The 16888-nt window shown below is 35.9% G+C and overlaps 1 protein-coding gene across 1 annotated transcript in view; it reads right to left on the bottom strand.

Moving 5' to 3' along the window:
* The window catches only part of si:dkeyp-14d3.1 (transmembrane protein 132C), a 440140-nt gene extending 428171 nt beyond the window's left edge, over positions 1-11969 (bottom strand). The window contains exon 1 of the mRNA XM_067395195.1: positions 11894-11969. Coding sequence (XP_067251296.1) covers positions 11894-11969 — 76 coding nt within the window. The remainder of the gene's footprint in view (positions 1-11893) is intronic.
* Positions 11970-16888: the final 4919 nt, after the last annotated feature.

Here is a 16888-nt window from a genome sequence, read left to right as displayed (position 1 = left end):
CTTGAGAACACGCAGACGGCCATTACCAGAAGCTAGTGATTACTACTTCTAAATACACCGATTTGCTTCAGAAGGCCTTTATTAACCCTCTGGAGTTGTATGGATTACTTTTATGATGGATGGATGTACTTTTTGGGTTTCAAAATATAGGGTAAAATTCCCTCCCATTGTTAAGCTTGGAAGAGCCAGGATATTTTAACTCAGATTGTGTTTGGCTGAAAAAAGAAAGTCACATACACCTAGGATGGCTTGAGGATGAGTAAATTATCTGATAATTTTCTACTATCCCTTTAATTAAGAGTTAATGTCTCACAATTCTGAGAAAAAAAAAAAAGTCAGAACTGTGAGATATAAACTCACAATTGTTAGGGAAAAAAGTCAGAATTTCATGTTTATATATTTGGACTTGAAGTCACTACAGACTTATTAAAAAGTCATTACATAACATATCTACATTTTATCTACAAAAGATAAAAAGTAATTATGTTATTTATTAAGTTTTTTTCCCCATGGCAGAAACAAGATTCCATAGCTGGACAACAGTCTGAATAAATAAAAAAAAAAAAAAAAACTAAAAAAAAACAAACAAACACCTAATTTAACTAAATAATCAGCCATTAATGCTTGAAACACAATTGAGAGTTTTTAGTCAGCTGCACATTGTATGCAGGTGTTCATAAAATGCATTTTGATGTTGAAATCTCTCCCAGTAGTCCAGTAATCTCAGTGGGCAGCAGAGCAGCTCTAGGGTAATGAGGCAGCCTGAGCAGGATGGCTGGTTTTGGTCCCAGGTGAGACAAATTCTTAACCACCGAACATGCTTTTCAGTGTATAAAACTACAGCTTACATGCTTCAGTACTCTTCAAACATTGTAGAAAATTACTCTCAGAAGAGGGAAAGCATTATGGGTATACATGATATTATCTGAGTGAACAAGTTATATAAAATACTGTATATAATGTATATAAAATACTGCTGGGCCTACTCTGACATTCAAAAAAAAGTAGTTTTTTGTTTTTGTTCGCACTCCTACCAAATTTTACATGATACTTAAATTAGTATTTAAATGCTTTATATGTTACTACTGATAATTAGTTGATTTGTAGATAAATAAGTTACTAATATAGTCTACCTATGCATATTTATAGAGAATAGAAATTGCATGTTTATAACGTTGTTCTTCTTACTTTCTAACTATCTGCTGTTTATTTTGGGAGAGTTCAGTGTGAAGTACAGATCCAAGATGCTTTATTTTCTCTAGACATGATTCTGGATGTGTTGTGACCAGTGTTGGGGTAAGTTACTTTTAAAAGTAATGGGTTACAATATTGCATTACTACCTTAAAAATATAACTAATTACGTTACTAATTTACTTTTTTATGGAAAGTAATGTTACTTTTTCTCACCTGGCTGAGGCTCGCTCTCTTCCAGGCATTGCACAACACTTTTTTACAAGTGTTTACTGCAGTAATGCATTCAACAACATATCTTATATAACACACATAATCTTCATTTTCTTTTAAAAACACATTGAGAATATTGTTATATTCTGAGCACTTTGAGCACATTTTCTCTGTTCATACACTTTTCACAAAAAGAAAAAAGTAACACTTTATTTTGATGGTGCACTTTAGACATTCCACTAATGATAAGTAACTTTCCAACTACATGTCAGCAACTGGTCATTAGTGACTTAGTAGAGTACTAGTAAACTGTCTGGTTAATATCTGCAAACATTTGGGGCCCTGTTTTAATGATCTAAGCACACGGTCTAAAGCGCACGCTGCAAGTGCACTTAGGTCGTGTCCGAATCCACTTTTGCTAGTTTAACGGCATGCCCGGCGCATGGTCTAAAAGGGTTGTTCCTATTCTCTTAATGAGTAGGGTGTGTTTTGGGCATAATGTGCAATAAACCAATCAGAGTCTCATCTCCCATTCCCTTTAACCCTTAAATGCATGACTGTTTCACCAATCATTCTTACATATTCGGGTCTTTATCGACCCGGATCTATATCTAACACGGAAGGATCTCTACCTGTCACGATAATATAAAACTCCTCTGATATTAGAGTAACAATTACAGAAGAATAAAATAAAGCATATTTTGTTACCTTTTGGAGCTTGAAAGGGCTCCGTTTGAGCAGATGTTTAATGCCATCATCACTGTCCTCGTCAGAGCTCATTTCCCAGTACATTCAGCAAATAATGGGCTAGTTTTATGTTTGAGGTTGCGAATATGAGCCCATTCACGATCTCAAATGTATTCTCAAAACTATATAATTTTCAACATCTTCAAAATCAATATTTCAATCGCTTACAGTTTCACCAGATCCATCCAGTAAGAGTGACAGTCATATTTGATTGCGTTCAGTACTTGCTCTGCAGTAAATCGTTGAGCCATTTCATGTTTTTCTCATTATTTAGTTTTCTGTCTGAATGAGTCGTCACTTCAGCATTGTGTATCAGACATTGTCACCTTGTGGAATAAAGGTGAATTGCACTTATTCTGTCATCTAAGATTCAATTATTGTTGTGCAGAAAGAATATATGTACACTCATACACATCTCGGGTCGTTAGCGACCCTATACAATTTTTACAAAAAATGAATACAAAAATAGAAAATAATAGAAAATAATGTTTAGAATACATTATTTTATGATTTTTTTTCTTGTTATATTCTTTATAATGAATTGAGGAATACCAAGAAGGTTGATGTCTAACTTTAAAAAAATGAACGAGGAGGAGAGTAGTGAATGATGTCCCGGGTCACTAAAGACCCGAGGTATGCATTTATGGGTTAAAAGTCAGAATTTGCAAGCTTGTGCGCGAGGTTAAAGCAGAGTGTATGTGCGTTGTGCACCCGCCAATAGGCACATATGACTAACGCACTCTTTAAATAACAACAAAAAAAAATATTGCTCCATTGACTTTAGACCAGGTTTCAGTTGGCCAATGATGCAGTCGTTTTCAGTTACCTCAAAATAGCAACACGCCAACAATGCACCTGAACACACCTCGATTTGAGACCAGCACGCCCATGGGTGAACAAATGGGTGCAGATGCATTTGCTATTTAAACAACGTGGTGCAGCACATGAAAATGATAATTGCATTGGGCTGAAACTAGCAAAAAACACTTGCATCACGCCTGACGCCACTTTGCACCGGGTGTACCCTTTATTTTGATGCTCCCCCAACAGACATTCTACTGACTATAAGTAGATACATGTCCACTTATTATATTAACCTGGGGCGTATAAAAGAAAAAAAGATTTAAGATATGATAACTTAATTTATGATTTTTCACAAATTTGTATTACAGAAGAAAATCTTAACTTGATTTAGGATTCTTATCCTATCTTACAAAATCTCATCTTATCTGTAGTTAGGAAATCTTAAACCGTTTCATCAAGTTCGGTAATCAACTGTCAGGTCTGTTACCAAGCAACCAACAACATGCAAACTGATTCTGAGGTAAACCTAAAACAAAGCCACTGGAAGGCAAGCCTGCAACCGTTAGCCAAAAAAGCATAATGGCTAATGCTAACGCCCCGCCCCTGGCGGTACGCAGGGAAGGAGACCAGAGGCTGTTTTTTGAATGGATGTCAATGGATGAGAGGCTTCACTATTCTGATAAACAGCTTTTGTGGGGAAATAGCTAATCATTTAATTAATCTACAACCCGTTTGCTAATCTTCAGCATGTTTTACACTAAATAATACTTTCGTTTGGAACTTTATGTAGATTTTAGTTTGATAAAAATGTATTTTTTTAAGAGAAGGCATACTGGGGAATGTTTTGACTGATGTCACTGCCATTACACGATAGGCTGAGAGGTGCAGCACGTGATTAAGTTAGCCATTACGCTTTCTCCAATGGTAAGAGATACAGACCCTTTTATCTCCCCATTATATACAATCTCTGCCTAAAATCAAAATGGAGAAACAACGGCACGCTTTTAATTTTTAGTGTTCGTTGAAATGGTAAAGCCTGTTTCATTCTGCAAGTTTTCACCTTCGCTCACTCACGAAAATAAGGAAATATTTAATCAAAGCACAGCACATCCTCTAGGGTCCTCCACAACTCTCTCCACTATCAACCGTCGCTGTTACTTGTCTTGTATAATTAATAAATGTAATGCCATTCTCAAAAAAGGCTTTTTTACTGTTGGATTTCAAAAAGGTTTGAAGTTAGGACACCAGTGGGATTGTCCTAAAGTCAAGATAGCTTTTAGGATTTTTTAGGATGCTTCTGTAATACCCGTTTCCATAGTTAAAATAACATTATGCACTTAATAAATTTCATTCTGTAATAGCTTTTGTCCTAAATGAGGTCCTAACTGAAATTACCATGGTTACCATACAGATAAGATAGGATTCTGAAGTTGTGTAATATGCCTCCTGAACCCTAACACCTAAGCCTAACCTAACAGTCTACTAATAATCTAACTCTAGTTAGTTGACATGTAAATAAGTATTTCCTTTTGATATTTTTGTAAAATACTGTGGCACTGTTAACAAAAATTGCAATAATTTTTTTTTTTTTTTTGTCACTGGAAGTTTTTGACAGCATATTTGTGATCTTAATCACAGAATAAATCATTCAGACCATTGTTCTCATCACCCTGTCGGTGTATTTTATTTATTTTTATTCTATTCAGCAATGACCAGTAAGTTAACAGTATTCTGCTGAAAAATAGAGAGAGAGAGAAGGCAAAAGAAAAAAAAAAGTATGATGTTTAGAAGCCTGCAGAATAATCTGGCTTTCAAAACATCCTTCATTCAGATCACATACCTCCTGTCCACACATCATTGACAAAATACAAACTTGACGTGATAAAGTCTGTGCAATTATGCAAACTACTAGTGAAACGAATGTTTCACTGAATGCACCAGTCACAATCCAAAGGTTTTTTCTGAGTACATGTGAATGGCATAAACAACTGCACTTACTCTGCTCTGCATGCACTAATGGAGAATAAATTCCCTATCAACAAATAACAGAAAATACTCTGATTTGTCCACTTATCCCTGATCAACACAGCTGTGAGGTGGTGTTGGTTTACACTAGATTATTGATTTTTATCTTGTGGTATTGATAAAAAAAATAAAAAAAAAATAAAACAGCTTTTTGTTGGGAAGGCTTCTAGTGTGATATAATTTAATCTGTAAATTCTAAACTGTTTGAATCTAGCTCATGATAGATCCCTCATGTTTTCTCTTCTCTTTAACTCCTTTTTTACTACACACAATACACCGGGGGAAAAAAAAGGCAATTGGTCTTGACCCCAAATGCATCAGTGACCTTGACTCCGGCCCTTCCAAGACAGTGGTCAATGCAGTGCCACTTCAGCGCACATCAAATGTGAAGAAAATGACAAGCTCATACATAAAGCAAGCTTTAGTTTAAACAAGTTGCCAACAGGGATTTCAGGGAGGGTTTTTTCCTGCATACATATAAAGCTGGTGCTTCTCTTGCACGCATATTAGTCTTTGAAATCTTTTTGTGTTACATCAGTACTTTAAGATTATATACCACTTTTTATATATTTAGTGATGGCACTTGCTGCCATTCAGTATATTCTCTTTTATTAGAAACACTAATATGAGAGACCAGAAACCTGGATATTTTTTTATGGATTATTTAAAGGCTGCATATATGCATATAATATTTAAAAAATGTATCATTATTTTGCAATATTTGATCACAAGATTTAAAACATGCACTGTGCACAAAATGGTGTATATAAAATTTGCATGGTCTCCATTATTAACCATTTTGCTTTAGACCATGAAAATTTGAGGCCCCATACTCCTACAAAATGAACTAACCTTTTCCTTTTCATTGAGAGACAAAGAATTGTCAAAACTCTTCTTCAATATTGGAAATTACATTTTTAAATGCCATTCCACTGAAAACTGCGTACCTTTTAGCCAAAAAAACCCTCTACTTTTCTTTTTAAGGTCAGCGCAAAGTACAAGGTGACATAATAAGACATGATGTACTACCCTAACTCAGAACTTCTCTAAGCAAACAGGTCCATCATAGTTCGATAAAAAGCACTCTATTAAAGGTCTGAGTAAAATGGCTTTTTATCCAGATGTCATCGTTGAAATCATGATGCTAAGAGAAAGAGAAGTGGCATAATTTACAGGCCATTTCTTGTTTGACGTCGCTGTTATTCTTTCAGTCTACTGAAAGGTTTTGTTCTTGACATAGGAGGTGTCATATCCATGGATTTAGAAAACCTTTGAGGAAACGCATAATAGAAATTCAATTAAGATGTTAAAGTCAAACAGTCTTCATTTACCACAACAGCTCTTTAACAAATGAACTCATGGACTTGACATGTTCTTTTTTTAAAGCGGATCTCAATTTCAACATTTCTAAGGCACAATGCTGGGTGTAATTAGTTCGATGTGACATAACACATCAAAGGTTTCTGTTCATTATGAGTTTTAATGTCATTTAGCTTTATGGGGTGACAATCTGCCTAAAGGAAGCTTTAGTGACTTTTGTAATACACATGATTGTGTGCACAATCCTAGCTGGGTTCAGGGATGAACAATCTATTGGTAATGTATTTGATTATTCGAGATGTGTTAATGTATTGTATCAGTTGATATTATAATAGTAATTATGCATACTCATTTTCACCTATTTTTTTTATATTTCACTCTTTCCCCACCAGCCATTAAAAAAAAAAAAAAAAAAAAAAGCTGCCAGCCAGCATTTTTTATCATTTTCACAAAACTTTTCAAAACTTTTTGTTGTTGTTGTGTATATCTGAAAATACAATATATCAAAAGAAAGAACAAAGCCTCTGCTTTGAAAGAAAACAAAGCTTCATGCATTATTTTTATCAACACTTGAATGTGGGTAAGTTTCATGAGAAAAGCAACATTTTGAACACGTTTTTGTCAAAGTCAGATCAAATTCAGAATGATGATCAAAACACTGATTGAGCAGATTGAGTCCATCAACACCCCCAAAGCTTGTACAGTTCTATAACTTTTCCTCAGTCAACATTTCATGTTGTGACATTTGGCATTTTAAATTTATATGCTGTTTAATGTTTTATGATTGCGTTAGCTTATATGTGCATAAGCTGCTTATAATGCTTGTTTCTGCATCTGCTTCTTATTTTTGGATCTGGAGATTCTGTACTATTTCAGAAGATGCATAACAGCGCCCCCTACCATACAACAGAGAAACCATGGATTGCCGGAAAATTCCGTCAATGGCAGGGAAGCGTTGTTATAAATTATAGTAAATTCCATCAAAGGTGGGGAAAGTGTTAAATTACTTTTGCTGTCATCTTTAAAAATACAAATAATTTAATAATATGGTTACATGTAATCTTTGCAGATCTAAAAAAAAAAAAAAATTCCATACTGTACTGTATAGACAATTCATTTTAAATTGTAGTGTTTTGTTTTTAATTTAGTCTAGTTGTATTACCCATTTATCAGAAAATAAAGCTTATCAGTATCATAATTACATTTTTTTGTGCTATATGCAATTTTCTGACTGTACTAAAGCATAAAAATACCATAATATGTTTGCACATATTTAGGAAACATGATAAGTTCACATATTTCTCTGAAAAACAATGCTACAGCCAGTTATTTTACTTTGAAATATGTGTACTAGGGCTGGGCGATATATCGCATGCGATTGTAAAGCGGGTTCCCTGATTACCGCAAAATCGCCATCATCCTGCTTTCAAATGGAGCGGCATTTAATAGACAGAGCCGTAGTTCACTGACAAGCTACGCAATATCGCGTTCATTATCGAAGGTGATGGCGATTTAGCGGTAATCAGGGAACCGGCTTTACTGACGAAAGGCGTGTGACAATCGTATGCGATATATCGCCCAGCCCTAATGCGTACTATGTCGAAATGTCTGTTTTTGTTTTGGTCTGTGTGATTCTGTCCACTGCCGATTTACCAAATAGTATTCAACACCCTGGGTTGCCAGTTGGTGTAAAACACAGCTTATTGCAGCCATGGAACCCAGCAAACGAACTGGGTCAGAGATTGCAGATTCCACCCGACCCAAAAAGCCTCAGCATCCATCTAAAAATCTCTATGAACGGAAGCATATTAAAACGCGGTCAAATCAACTCATCGACTTGTCAATCTGGCAACCCGTGTGAGCGTTGAGTCTAAAGAGGAGGGGAAACAACTATTTTAAATTTGGACTGCAGTACCCATTTCAACGGCTAGCTGTCAATATTATACACTGCACCTTTAAGTATAAATGCATACCTAATCCATATAAATCTAACTCTCTACAGTATTTCAGTTTAATTTAAGAGCCCTCTTTAAAAGCTCATTTATCTTTGAACATCGAGTGTGCTGTTCCAGAATGCACATCTCTCCAGCCTAATAATGAAACTATCCACTTCTTTTTCTCACAGTTTAAAACACTAGTCTGAGTAATGTGTGGGCCTGCTGAACATCAAGCTCAAAGACCCGGATAATTCCAAGGTCATTTCAGCACTAACTACTACATGTTCTCATGCAAGACTAGACTGAGGTACAGAGGGAGGAGGAGGAAGGCCAAAGATAAAGAGAGAACAAAATAGAGCACAAAAAAAGGAGGTTGAAATAAGAATACAGAGAGAAAATGCAGTCCATATTAATTTAGAGGTTTGTATTATCATTCTGTCCATCTAACAAGAGGGTCAAATGCCAGCTTAGTCAGAGTACTCTCAATTTAATGAGGAGAGTAATTTGACAGACTACCGTGACACCATGACCAAGCCCCATAGGCCTCTTTCATAATAGACACATTTCAATAGTGTTCCAACAAACAAAAATTCAGGTAAATCAAACAACATTTTTAAATGTCAATTGTGACTTGATTACAAGGACACCATGTTGCCCTCCCTCCCTAAATGGCGTAGGCTACAACATTGACAATGCTTATTTACAAACAGAAAAAGATACTGTGCTTAGTTTCTACAATTATGAATGAAAACTGCTAAATTTGAGCATAGCTGTTATTTGTTGTAATACATTTAGTGGAGCATTTCTCATAACAATGAGATCAAATTCTGCAATTTGTCCAAACCATACACACTCATCTGAACTCACTAAATTTCTGAATGAACTGCTTCAAATGATGAGTGAATGAAAAGCTTCAGTACCAGAGTAGTGGATACGGTTTCTAAGAAGGGAGGGAAGAAAGCTTATTTAAAGGCGTAGTTCACTTAAAAATTACATTTCTGTCATAAAGTACTCACCCTTTTGCCGTCCCAAACCCGTAAGACCTTTGTTCATCTTCGGAACACAAATTAAGATATTTTTGATTAAATCCGAGGGTATCTGATCCACATATAGGCACAACAACATTGCACATTTTGAAGTCCAGAAATGTTCTAAAGACATCATTCATCATCAACATGACTGCAGTGGTTCAACCTTAATATTATGACGTGACAAGAATACTTTTTGTGCGCAAAAACAAAACAAATATGATTATTTTTTTCATCAAATTCGTCTGTCCCCTGTCATACCGCTACGCTATTTTTCGTTGCAGAGCTTCAGTGTTTACGTCCGAACATGAGTATGAGTAAAGTCGTTATTTTTGTATTGTTTTTGCGCACAAAAAATAGGCTGTTCTTGACGCTTCATAATATTAAGTTTGAACCACTGTAGTCACGTTGCCGGATTTAACGTTTTCTTATTACCTGGTCCTCAAAAGCTGCCTTTGTGGATCAGATACCCTCGGATTTCTTAAAAAAATATCTTAATTTGTGTTCTGAAGACAAACAAAGGTCTTACAGGTTTGGGACGAAATGAGGGTGAGTAGGGTACAACGGGGCTAAAGGCACCTTTGATTTTATTTTCCTCTAAACCACTAGGTGGCACGAAAACGTAGCGCAACACTTTCTAAATATCCGATTTTCAAAATGCATGTGCAAATTTGTCTGATCTTTGATGCGATCACAGGCAGCAATGCAAAGTTGATTCTGAGGTAATCTAATATTTGATGTTTTTTAAAATGTTGTTGATTTAAGTAGCAAATGAGAATTGGTTAATGTTTGTATTTAGTTTGTAAAAGGTAATTCAAGCAACAGGTTTTTAATAACGGAAGAAAATGTAAAAGTATGGTATTTGGGGTAAAAAGCACAGCTGATGTTGGGGCAAAAGGCGCAATAATAAACATGATAATAAACAGCTGGCTGACTTTTCCATTTGTTGATATGACATGGTTAGATACAGATGGTAAATATCATAGGCCTTTACCAAATTGTGTATCCACCATAATACCCATATTTATAATGAAGCAATCATATTTAAAAAATATATATTAAATCATATCATAATAAATTATCACTTTTTGTTCCTACTGTAAATCTATATTAAATATTATGGAATCTCATTCAGTGCTTTCAGAATCTTTTTTTTTTTTTAATAATTTTGTTTCTGTATTCTTTACAAATATTTTTATATTGACATATTTTAATGACAGTATATTTAAAAATAATAAATTTTAAAAATAAACACAAAATAGTATAAACTTTGCTAAAGTGATTCTTTTGAACAAGTATTAATAAACATTATTAAAAATGTACTATTTTAGCTAAAGTATACTGTGTGCTTTTTACCCCGTGTGTGGGGTAAAAGGCCCCCCTCGCCACCTCATACATTTATGAGATTTTTAAACAAAATTAACCACTTATTAATTATGTTTCTCCATCAATGTTCAATACAAACATATATATTTTTTTCTGCAATCATACACTTTGAGAGCACACTCTAAAAAATGATGGGTTGTTTTAACCCAAATTTGGGTCAAATATGGACAAACCCAACTGTTGGGTTAAAAAATGCATTTAAAAATTTAACCCAATGGTTGGGTTTGTCCATTTTTGACCCAAACTTGGGTTGAAACAACCCAGCATTTTTTAATGAAAAGCATATTTTTCTTAAGGTGTGCCTTTAGCCCCGTTGTACCCTACTTAATGACAGAAATTTAATTTTTAAATTGACTCTTTCCGCGAATCAGTTCTTTCAAACAGCTCATTTTTTTTAAAAAAAACGATTATTTTTACGTCATGGCGTAATTAATTAAAACATTGAGCGAATTCCATTCGAAACTACACAAAGACAAAGCCCTGTGTCAAACCAAGGAGTTAAATAGGCCTATCAAATAAATCTGAAAACAAAACAAAAAAATACCTTTCACAATGATCCATGAGGATTTGCCACTGCTAGCTATACTTCCTTGAGATTACTTAATTAATGAAGGAAGTTACCGGTAGGCTACATTACTGGGTTTAAAAATGTTTACGTTATAATTAAATTGGTACCATATTGGTTTGGCGTGTGGTTTCATTCATACAAGTAGCCTACAGTCAGTCAAATGCTCGGTTCAACTCGCTCTTGCCTTGATATCAGTTCACTCAGTTCAAGACTTTTTGAGATTTGAAAATGAGGACGATGTCACATTCTCGCTTCAATGAGTGAATTTCAGATTTGTTTTGTATGTGTGTGTTGTTTGTTTTTCCTTTAATACCGCTCGGACCGATTCGAGGTTTTATGAACTAATTCAAATGATTCATGCAAAAAGATTCGACTCAGAAGAACGACTCCATCTCGAATCGGATATCGCTAATCTCCAGCTGCAGCACAAATGGTGTCAGAGTGTTTCCGTGATGTCGCGCTCGTCAAGGTGAGGTTCCAGTTCATGTCACACGTACAGTACACAACACAACACAGCACATCGAGTTAAACAGATAACAGGCATGTCCCATAGGTGGACGTTTAGATTTAAATGAAATTCACTGTACGATTCAAAGTTAATCTCATTCAGTACCATAAACATTAATATGAGGTGCAGATGAAAAAAACGCCAGAAGCAATCCCTTTAACTTACCTCTGAGCAGCAATACAATGAAATGAAGAGTATGGAGACGCAACATGTTTGTTCTCGCCCTGTGAGAAACTTCCATCTTACTGGATATCACGGAAGGGCAGTGAAAGCGAAAAGGGATCCCTTTGCGCGCGGAGAGATGATCACAAAATTGCGCGATTAAGTTCCAGTGTAGCTCTCGGAGGATATCCAGGCGCATTCATCATAATGTTCTTCAGTTCACACAGGGGGTCGGTTTACTTTACTTCAGGTCAAAAAGACTTGTGAGTCCGAACATCCCGTAACGCATTAGATAGGATTTATTGGCTCTGTCAAGGATGCCACTGTCTCCTCGTTGCGCGACAGATCCTTCACAAATATTGTGCTTTTCTCACATCCAAAGTATTTTCCCATGCGTTCGCTGTATGTATCCAGCTGATCAGTCTGCGGTATTTTGGTGTTAAGTAGCAGCTAGTGAATTTAATTCCGTTCCTTGGCTACTTTTGTCTTTCTAGTAAAGTCTAGCGGGTTGGGTGGCGTTTCTGTGGGATTTTTTCCTCCTGATGCGCAACGCGTAAAGCAGGATCTGTGTTTCCTCCTCATCCGCTCTTGCATCCTCTAATGCGGAATCATCCTGCACATCCTAAAAGTTGCTCAAGCGCACGATTGCAGCATTTGCGCTTCCCATATCCTCGGTCTCGCTCAGAATAACCTGCAGAGATGAAGAATATTACTTGGCAGTTTTCCTTCCTCAGGATATCGTTCTAGTGTTAGAAAAAAAAGACGACACTCTTCTGATATTCATGAACGCCTATCAGAAAACACCCTCAGCAAATGTGTGCATAAATACATGTGGGTTTGAAGAGGGTTTTCTGCCCCAGCCTCTTCTCTCCACTCCAGCGCTGAGACTGGCAAGTCCAAACTGAGGTGCAGGGTTAAAGCATCACCTGAGGCGCACCATCCACATCAAGGGCTCCCCACAGACTTCTGTGCAAAAAAAAGCTTTACTTGAACATCATAGTAGCTATCATAACACAGATTCTTAACAGACTTCAAAACTTAAAACCGCGTTTACAACAGCAGTCTAAACAAAGAATTTTTCCACTTAGATAGTTTAGGGGGAAAAAGTTGAAGACAAAAATGGAAAAAGTTCTAGGTAGTTTGTGGTAGTCTTTGTTCCCAAATATGTTAGTAAGTAAACATGTAGCATGTGGCATGCCAGAAGTTCATCTTCACGGTTTTCATGATAATTATAAATGACAATAAATATGGTCATTTATAAACAAATCTAATCACTGCAAAGCAACAGCAACCCCTTGTGGGCATAATGTGCCTGTACGTTTGTGGGTAAGGTTTTATCTTCATTTAAAAAAGCATCATTTCACAGACAAGGCTTAAGCCTTCTCTAGTCTCAGACTAAAATGAATGTTTGAACTGAACTTAATGTGTCAGTGCAGTGCAATTGTTTTTCCTCAAGATGAACACCAGTATTTTTTATTTATTTTTTTTAATGTGAGGCACATTTATGTTCTTGTTTAAATAAGACCTATAATTAATTCAAGCTTTGTCTGTGAAATCAGGCTCATATGTCCAATGAAAAATAATAAAACCTGAAATGACTTAAATGTGGAGACCAGCCAACAGACCATGAGGAAAATGGCTTAATTTATCTAATAAATGTCTTCATGAAAACCTAAAATTGCTAAAATATCTGTGCAAGGGTTAGATTTAAGAGTTATGGAATAGAAAATGTAATTCATTCAGTATATATAAAAAAATAGAAGTCAGTGGAAAGTCCCCACCATGACAGAGAAATGTATGAGTGCACAAAACAGTAAAAATGAGAAGGTGGACAAACCAATGGAGAGGAAAACAAAGACACAGTTGTGACAGATGATATAAACAGATGACAGGATTATAATGTATGTGTAGTTTATTCTGGAGGAAGCTGCTTACATTTATCCCCTGATGTCTAAATTCTGAAACTAATTTTGCATTCTGGAAGTCATTGCTTTATTTTGTGTGCTATATTTGCTTTGTGTGCTGTTTACAAGGATTGATCAGTTTCATATGCAATGCATATAAGGTTTAGGTTCAGTAGGCCACTGTGGAATGTTTTTGTACTTAGTTTGCATTTCAATACAGGTTTTTATCAGATTCATTGGGTTTGTTATAAAAATCATCCATCAGGGCTGTCAGATAAAACTGCTGAGAACTGAGATAATGTTCAAGCATCAATCAATCAACTCCTACGCGCTTCTCAGTTTCACTACTATGCGGTTAACAAGATTATTGGATATTACACTAAAAATTCTCTGTTTCTCTGTCTTTAAATCATATAGTACCAAGTAAATACATGCATTTGCAATAACTGTTGTGTAACCGTTCGATTCATTGAGAACACAAGAGGCAATACAACACATCTGAAACAGACACACTTAAGAGATGATTGCCTCAAAAAGGAAGAGAAAGAGAAACAATTGCATATTCAATGAGCTAATCAACAGATTCCCGTCGAACACTGATTTAGTTGCCACTCTGCCATTTGTCATAAACCTTCTTGGCAAAATAAAGCACACAGAAGCAGGCCGACCTGACAAGATCCCACTTTTCTGCCATCATAGCATCATCACGTCCTTTGAGAACCCTTGAACGGAGGCTAAACGTGGGCTCACACACATTGAGATCAGATTGCATCTATACACATGTCTATCTTATGCTTAATTAAGTTAGCGAGCATCGCGCTTGAATCCTAATGAGAATGCTCTACCACATTACCGAATGATAGAAAAGAAAGCTGGCAGTTGGCCCGATTAGAAAAGAGAGAAGAGAGAAAACGATTGAATACAAAATGCAATTATAATCAGCTGCTTCATCTACAATCAGGCTTTCATGTAAGTCTTTTGCGCCTCCATTTGTTGATGAGGGCCTTTGATGTCTCGCGACTCGCACAACAGATGAGAGGCGGGAAAAGGGGATTGCGGATCAACAGGTTGGGTTAAATGAACAGCAGTGTTATTTACTAAATAGCGTGCTGCAGGATCCCTTGCAACTGAAATGTTTTATGCTAAAGTTGCTTTGACTTCATTAGAGCTGAAATGAACAGGCATCTGAAGCATCGGATTGCTCTCCTGAAAAAAAAGAAAAAGAAAAAAAGAAAAAAAAAAGAGCCTAAGCTAAGTTTCAGCCTGGCCATCTGTAAAGTTCCCAAAACCCCTTTGAAACCAGCCAGCAGATCAGACTGACCAGGCTGGGAGACCAGCTAAGACCATCAAACAAGCTTTTGTCACCAGGTTATTGTGATGCGTTGTCTACAAAATCCAGAAAAAAAGACTTGTGTTGTTTTGTGGGTATTTATTATTAGTACGTAAATGGTGAACACTTGCTAATTAAAGGCAAATGTGCGGTGGCCGAGAGAGCTCAATACACTGCAACTGAAGAAAACACATGCAAAAAGAAAAACACCAGCAAATTAAGAAACACATCTTCATCAGTTTAACAACTCATGTTCTGCAATGCACGTACGATCAGGATGTTAAAATAAACGAAAATCTCACCTTCTAGGTCATCGACAACACCACTGACAACTAGACATTGAACAATTATCAGTTCCAGCCAGGTTTGTCACTTGTTGGGGTCCTCATGGAACATTTCTGTACTATCTTGCAGCATATCTCTGTATTTGGTTGCATTGTGAGTAATTGCGGCAAGAGTTGTCAAACTGATGAAGATGTTTTCTTAATTTGCTGGTGTTTTCTTGAGTTGCTGTGTGTTGAGCTTTGTGCTATTTGCAACACGTCTCTGTATTTGGTTGCGTTTTGAGTATTTGCAGCATGTTTCTGTATTTGTGTTGTGAGTATTTGCAGCGCATTTCTGTATTTATTTGCGTTTTGAGTATTTGCAGTACGTTTCTATATTTGGTTGTGTTTTGAGTATTTGCAGTACGTTTCTGTATTTGGTTGCGTTGTTAGTATTTGCAGCACATTTCTGTGTTTGGTTGCATTGTGAATTTTTGGAGCAAGTTTCTATATTTGGTTGTGTTTTGAGTATTTGCAGTACGTTTCTATATTTGGTTGTGTTTTGAGTATTTGCAGTACGTTTCTATATTTGGTTGTGTTTTGAGTATTTGTAGTACGTTTCTGTATTTGGTTGCGTTGTTAGTATTTGCAGCACATTTCTGTGTTTGGTTGCATTGTGAATTTTTGGAGCAAGTTTCTATATTTGGTTGTGTTTTGAGTATTTGCAGTACGTTTCTGTATTTGGTTGCGTTGTTAGTATTTGCAGCACATTTCTGTGTTTGGTTGCATTGTGAATTTTTGGAGCAAGTTTCTATATTTGGTTGTGTTTTGAGTATTTGCAGTACGTTTCTATATTTGGTTGTGTTTTGAGTATTTGCAGTACGTTTCTGTATTTGGTTGCGTTGTTAGTATTTGCAGCACATTTCTGTGTTTGGTTGCATTGTGAATTTTTGGAGCAAGTTTCTATATTTGGTTGTGTTTTGAGTATTTGCAGTACGTTTCTGTATTTGGTTGCGTTGTTAGTATTTGCAGCACATTTCTGTGTTTGGTTGCATTGTGAATTTTTGGAGCAAGTTTCTATATTTGGTTGTGTTTTGAGTATTTGCAGTACGTTTCTATATTTGGTTGTGTTTTGAGTATTTGCAGTACGTTTCTGTATTTGGTTGCGTTGTTAGTATTTGCAGCACATTTCTGTGTTTGGTTGCATTGTGAATTTTTGGAGCAAGTTTCTATATTTGGTTGTGTTTTGAGTATTTGCAGCACGTTTCTATATTTGTTTTGTTTTGAGTTTTTGCAGAATGTTTCTTTATTTGGTTGAGATGTGAGTATTTACAGCACATTTCTATGTTTGGTTTGTTTTGAGTATTTGCAGCATGTTTCTGTATTTGGTTGGTTTGTGAGTATTTATAGCAAGTTTCTGTATTTGAGTTGTGAGTATTTGTAGCACGTTTCTGTATTTGAGTTGTGAGTATTTGCAGCATGTTTCTGTATTTGGTTGAGT

The sequence above is a fragment of the Chanodichthys erythropterus genome, chromosome 9, assembly GCF_024489055.1.
Source record: "Chanodichthys erythropterus isolate Z2021 chromosome 9, ASM2448905v1, whole genome shotgun sequence".
Lineage (NCBI taxonomy): Eukaryota > Metazoa > Chordata > Actinopteri > Cypriniformes > Xenocyprididae > Chanodichthys > Chanodichthys erythropterus.
This window is presented reverse-complemented; position numbering and strand designations above follow the sequence as displayed.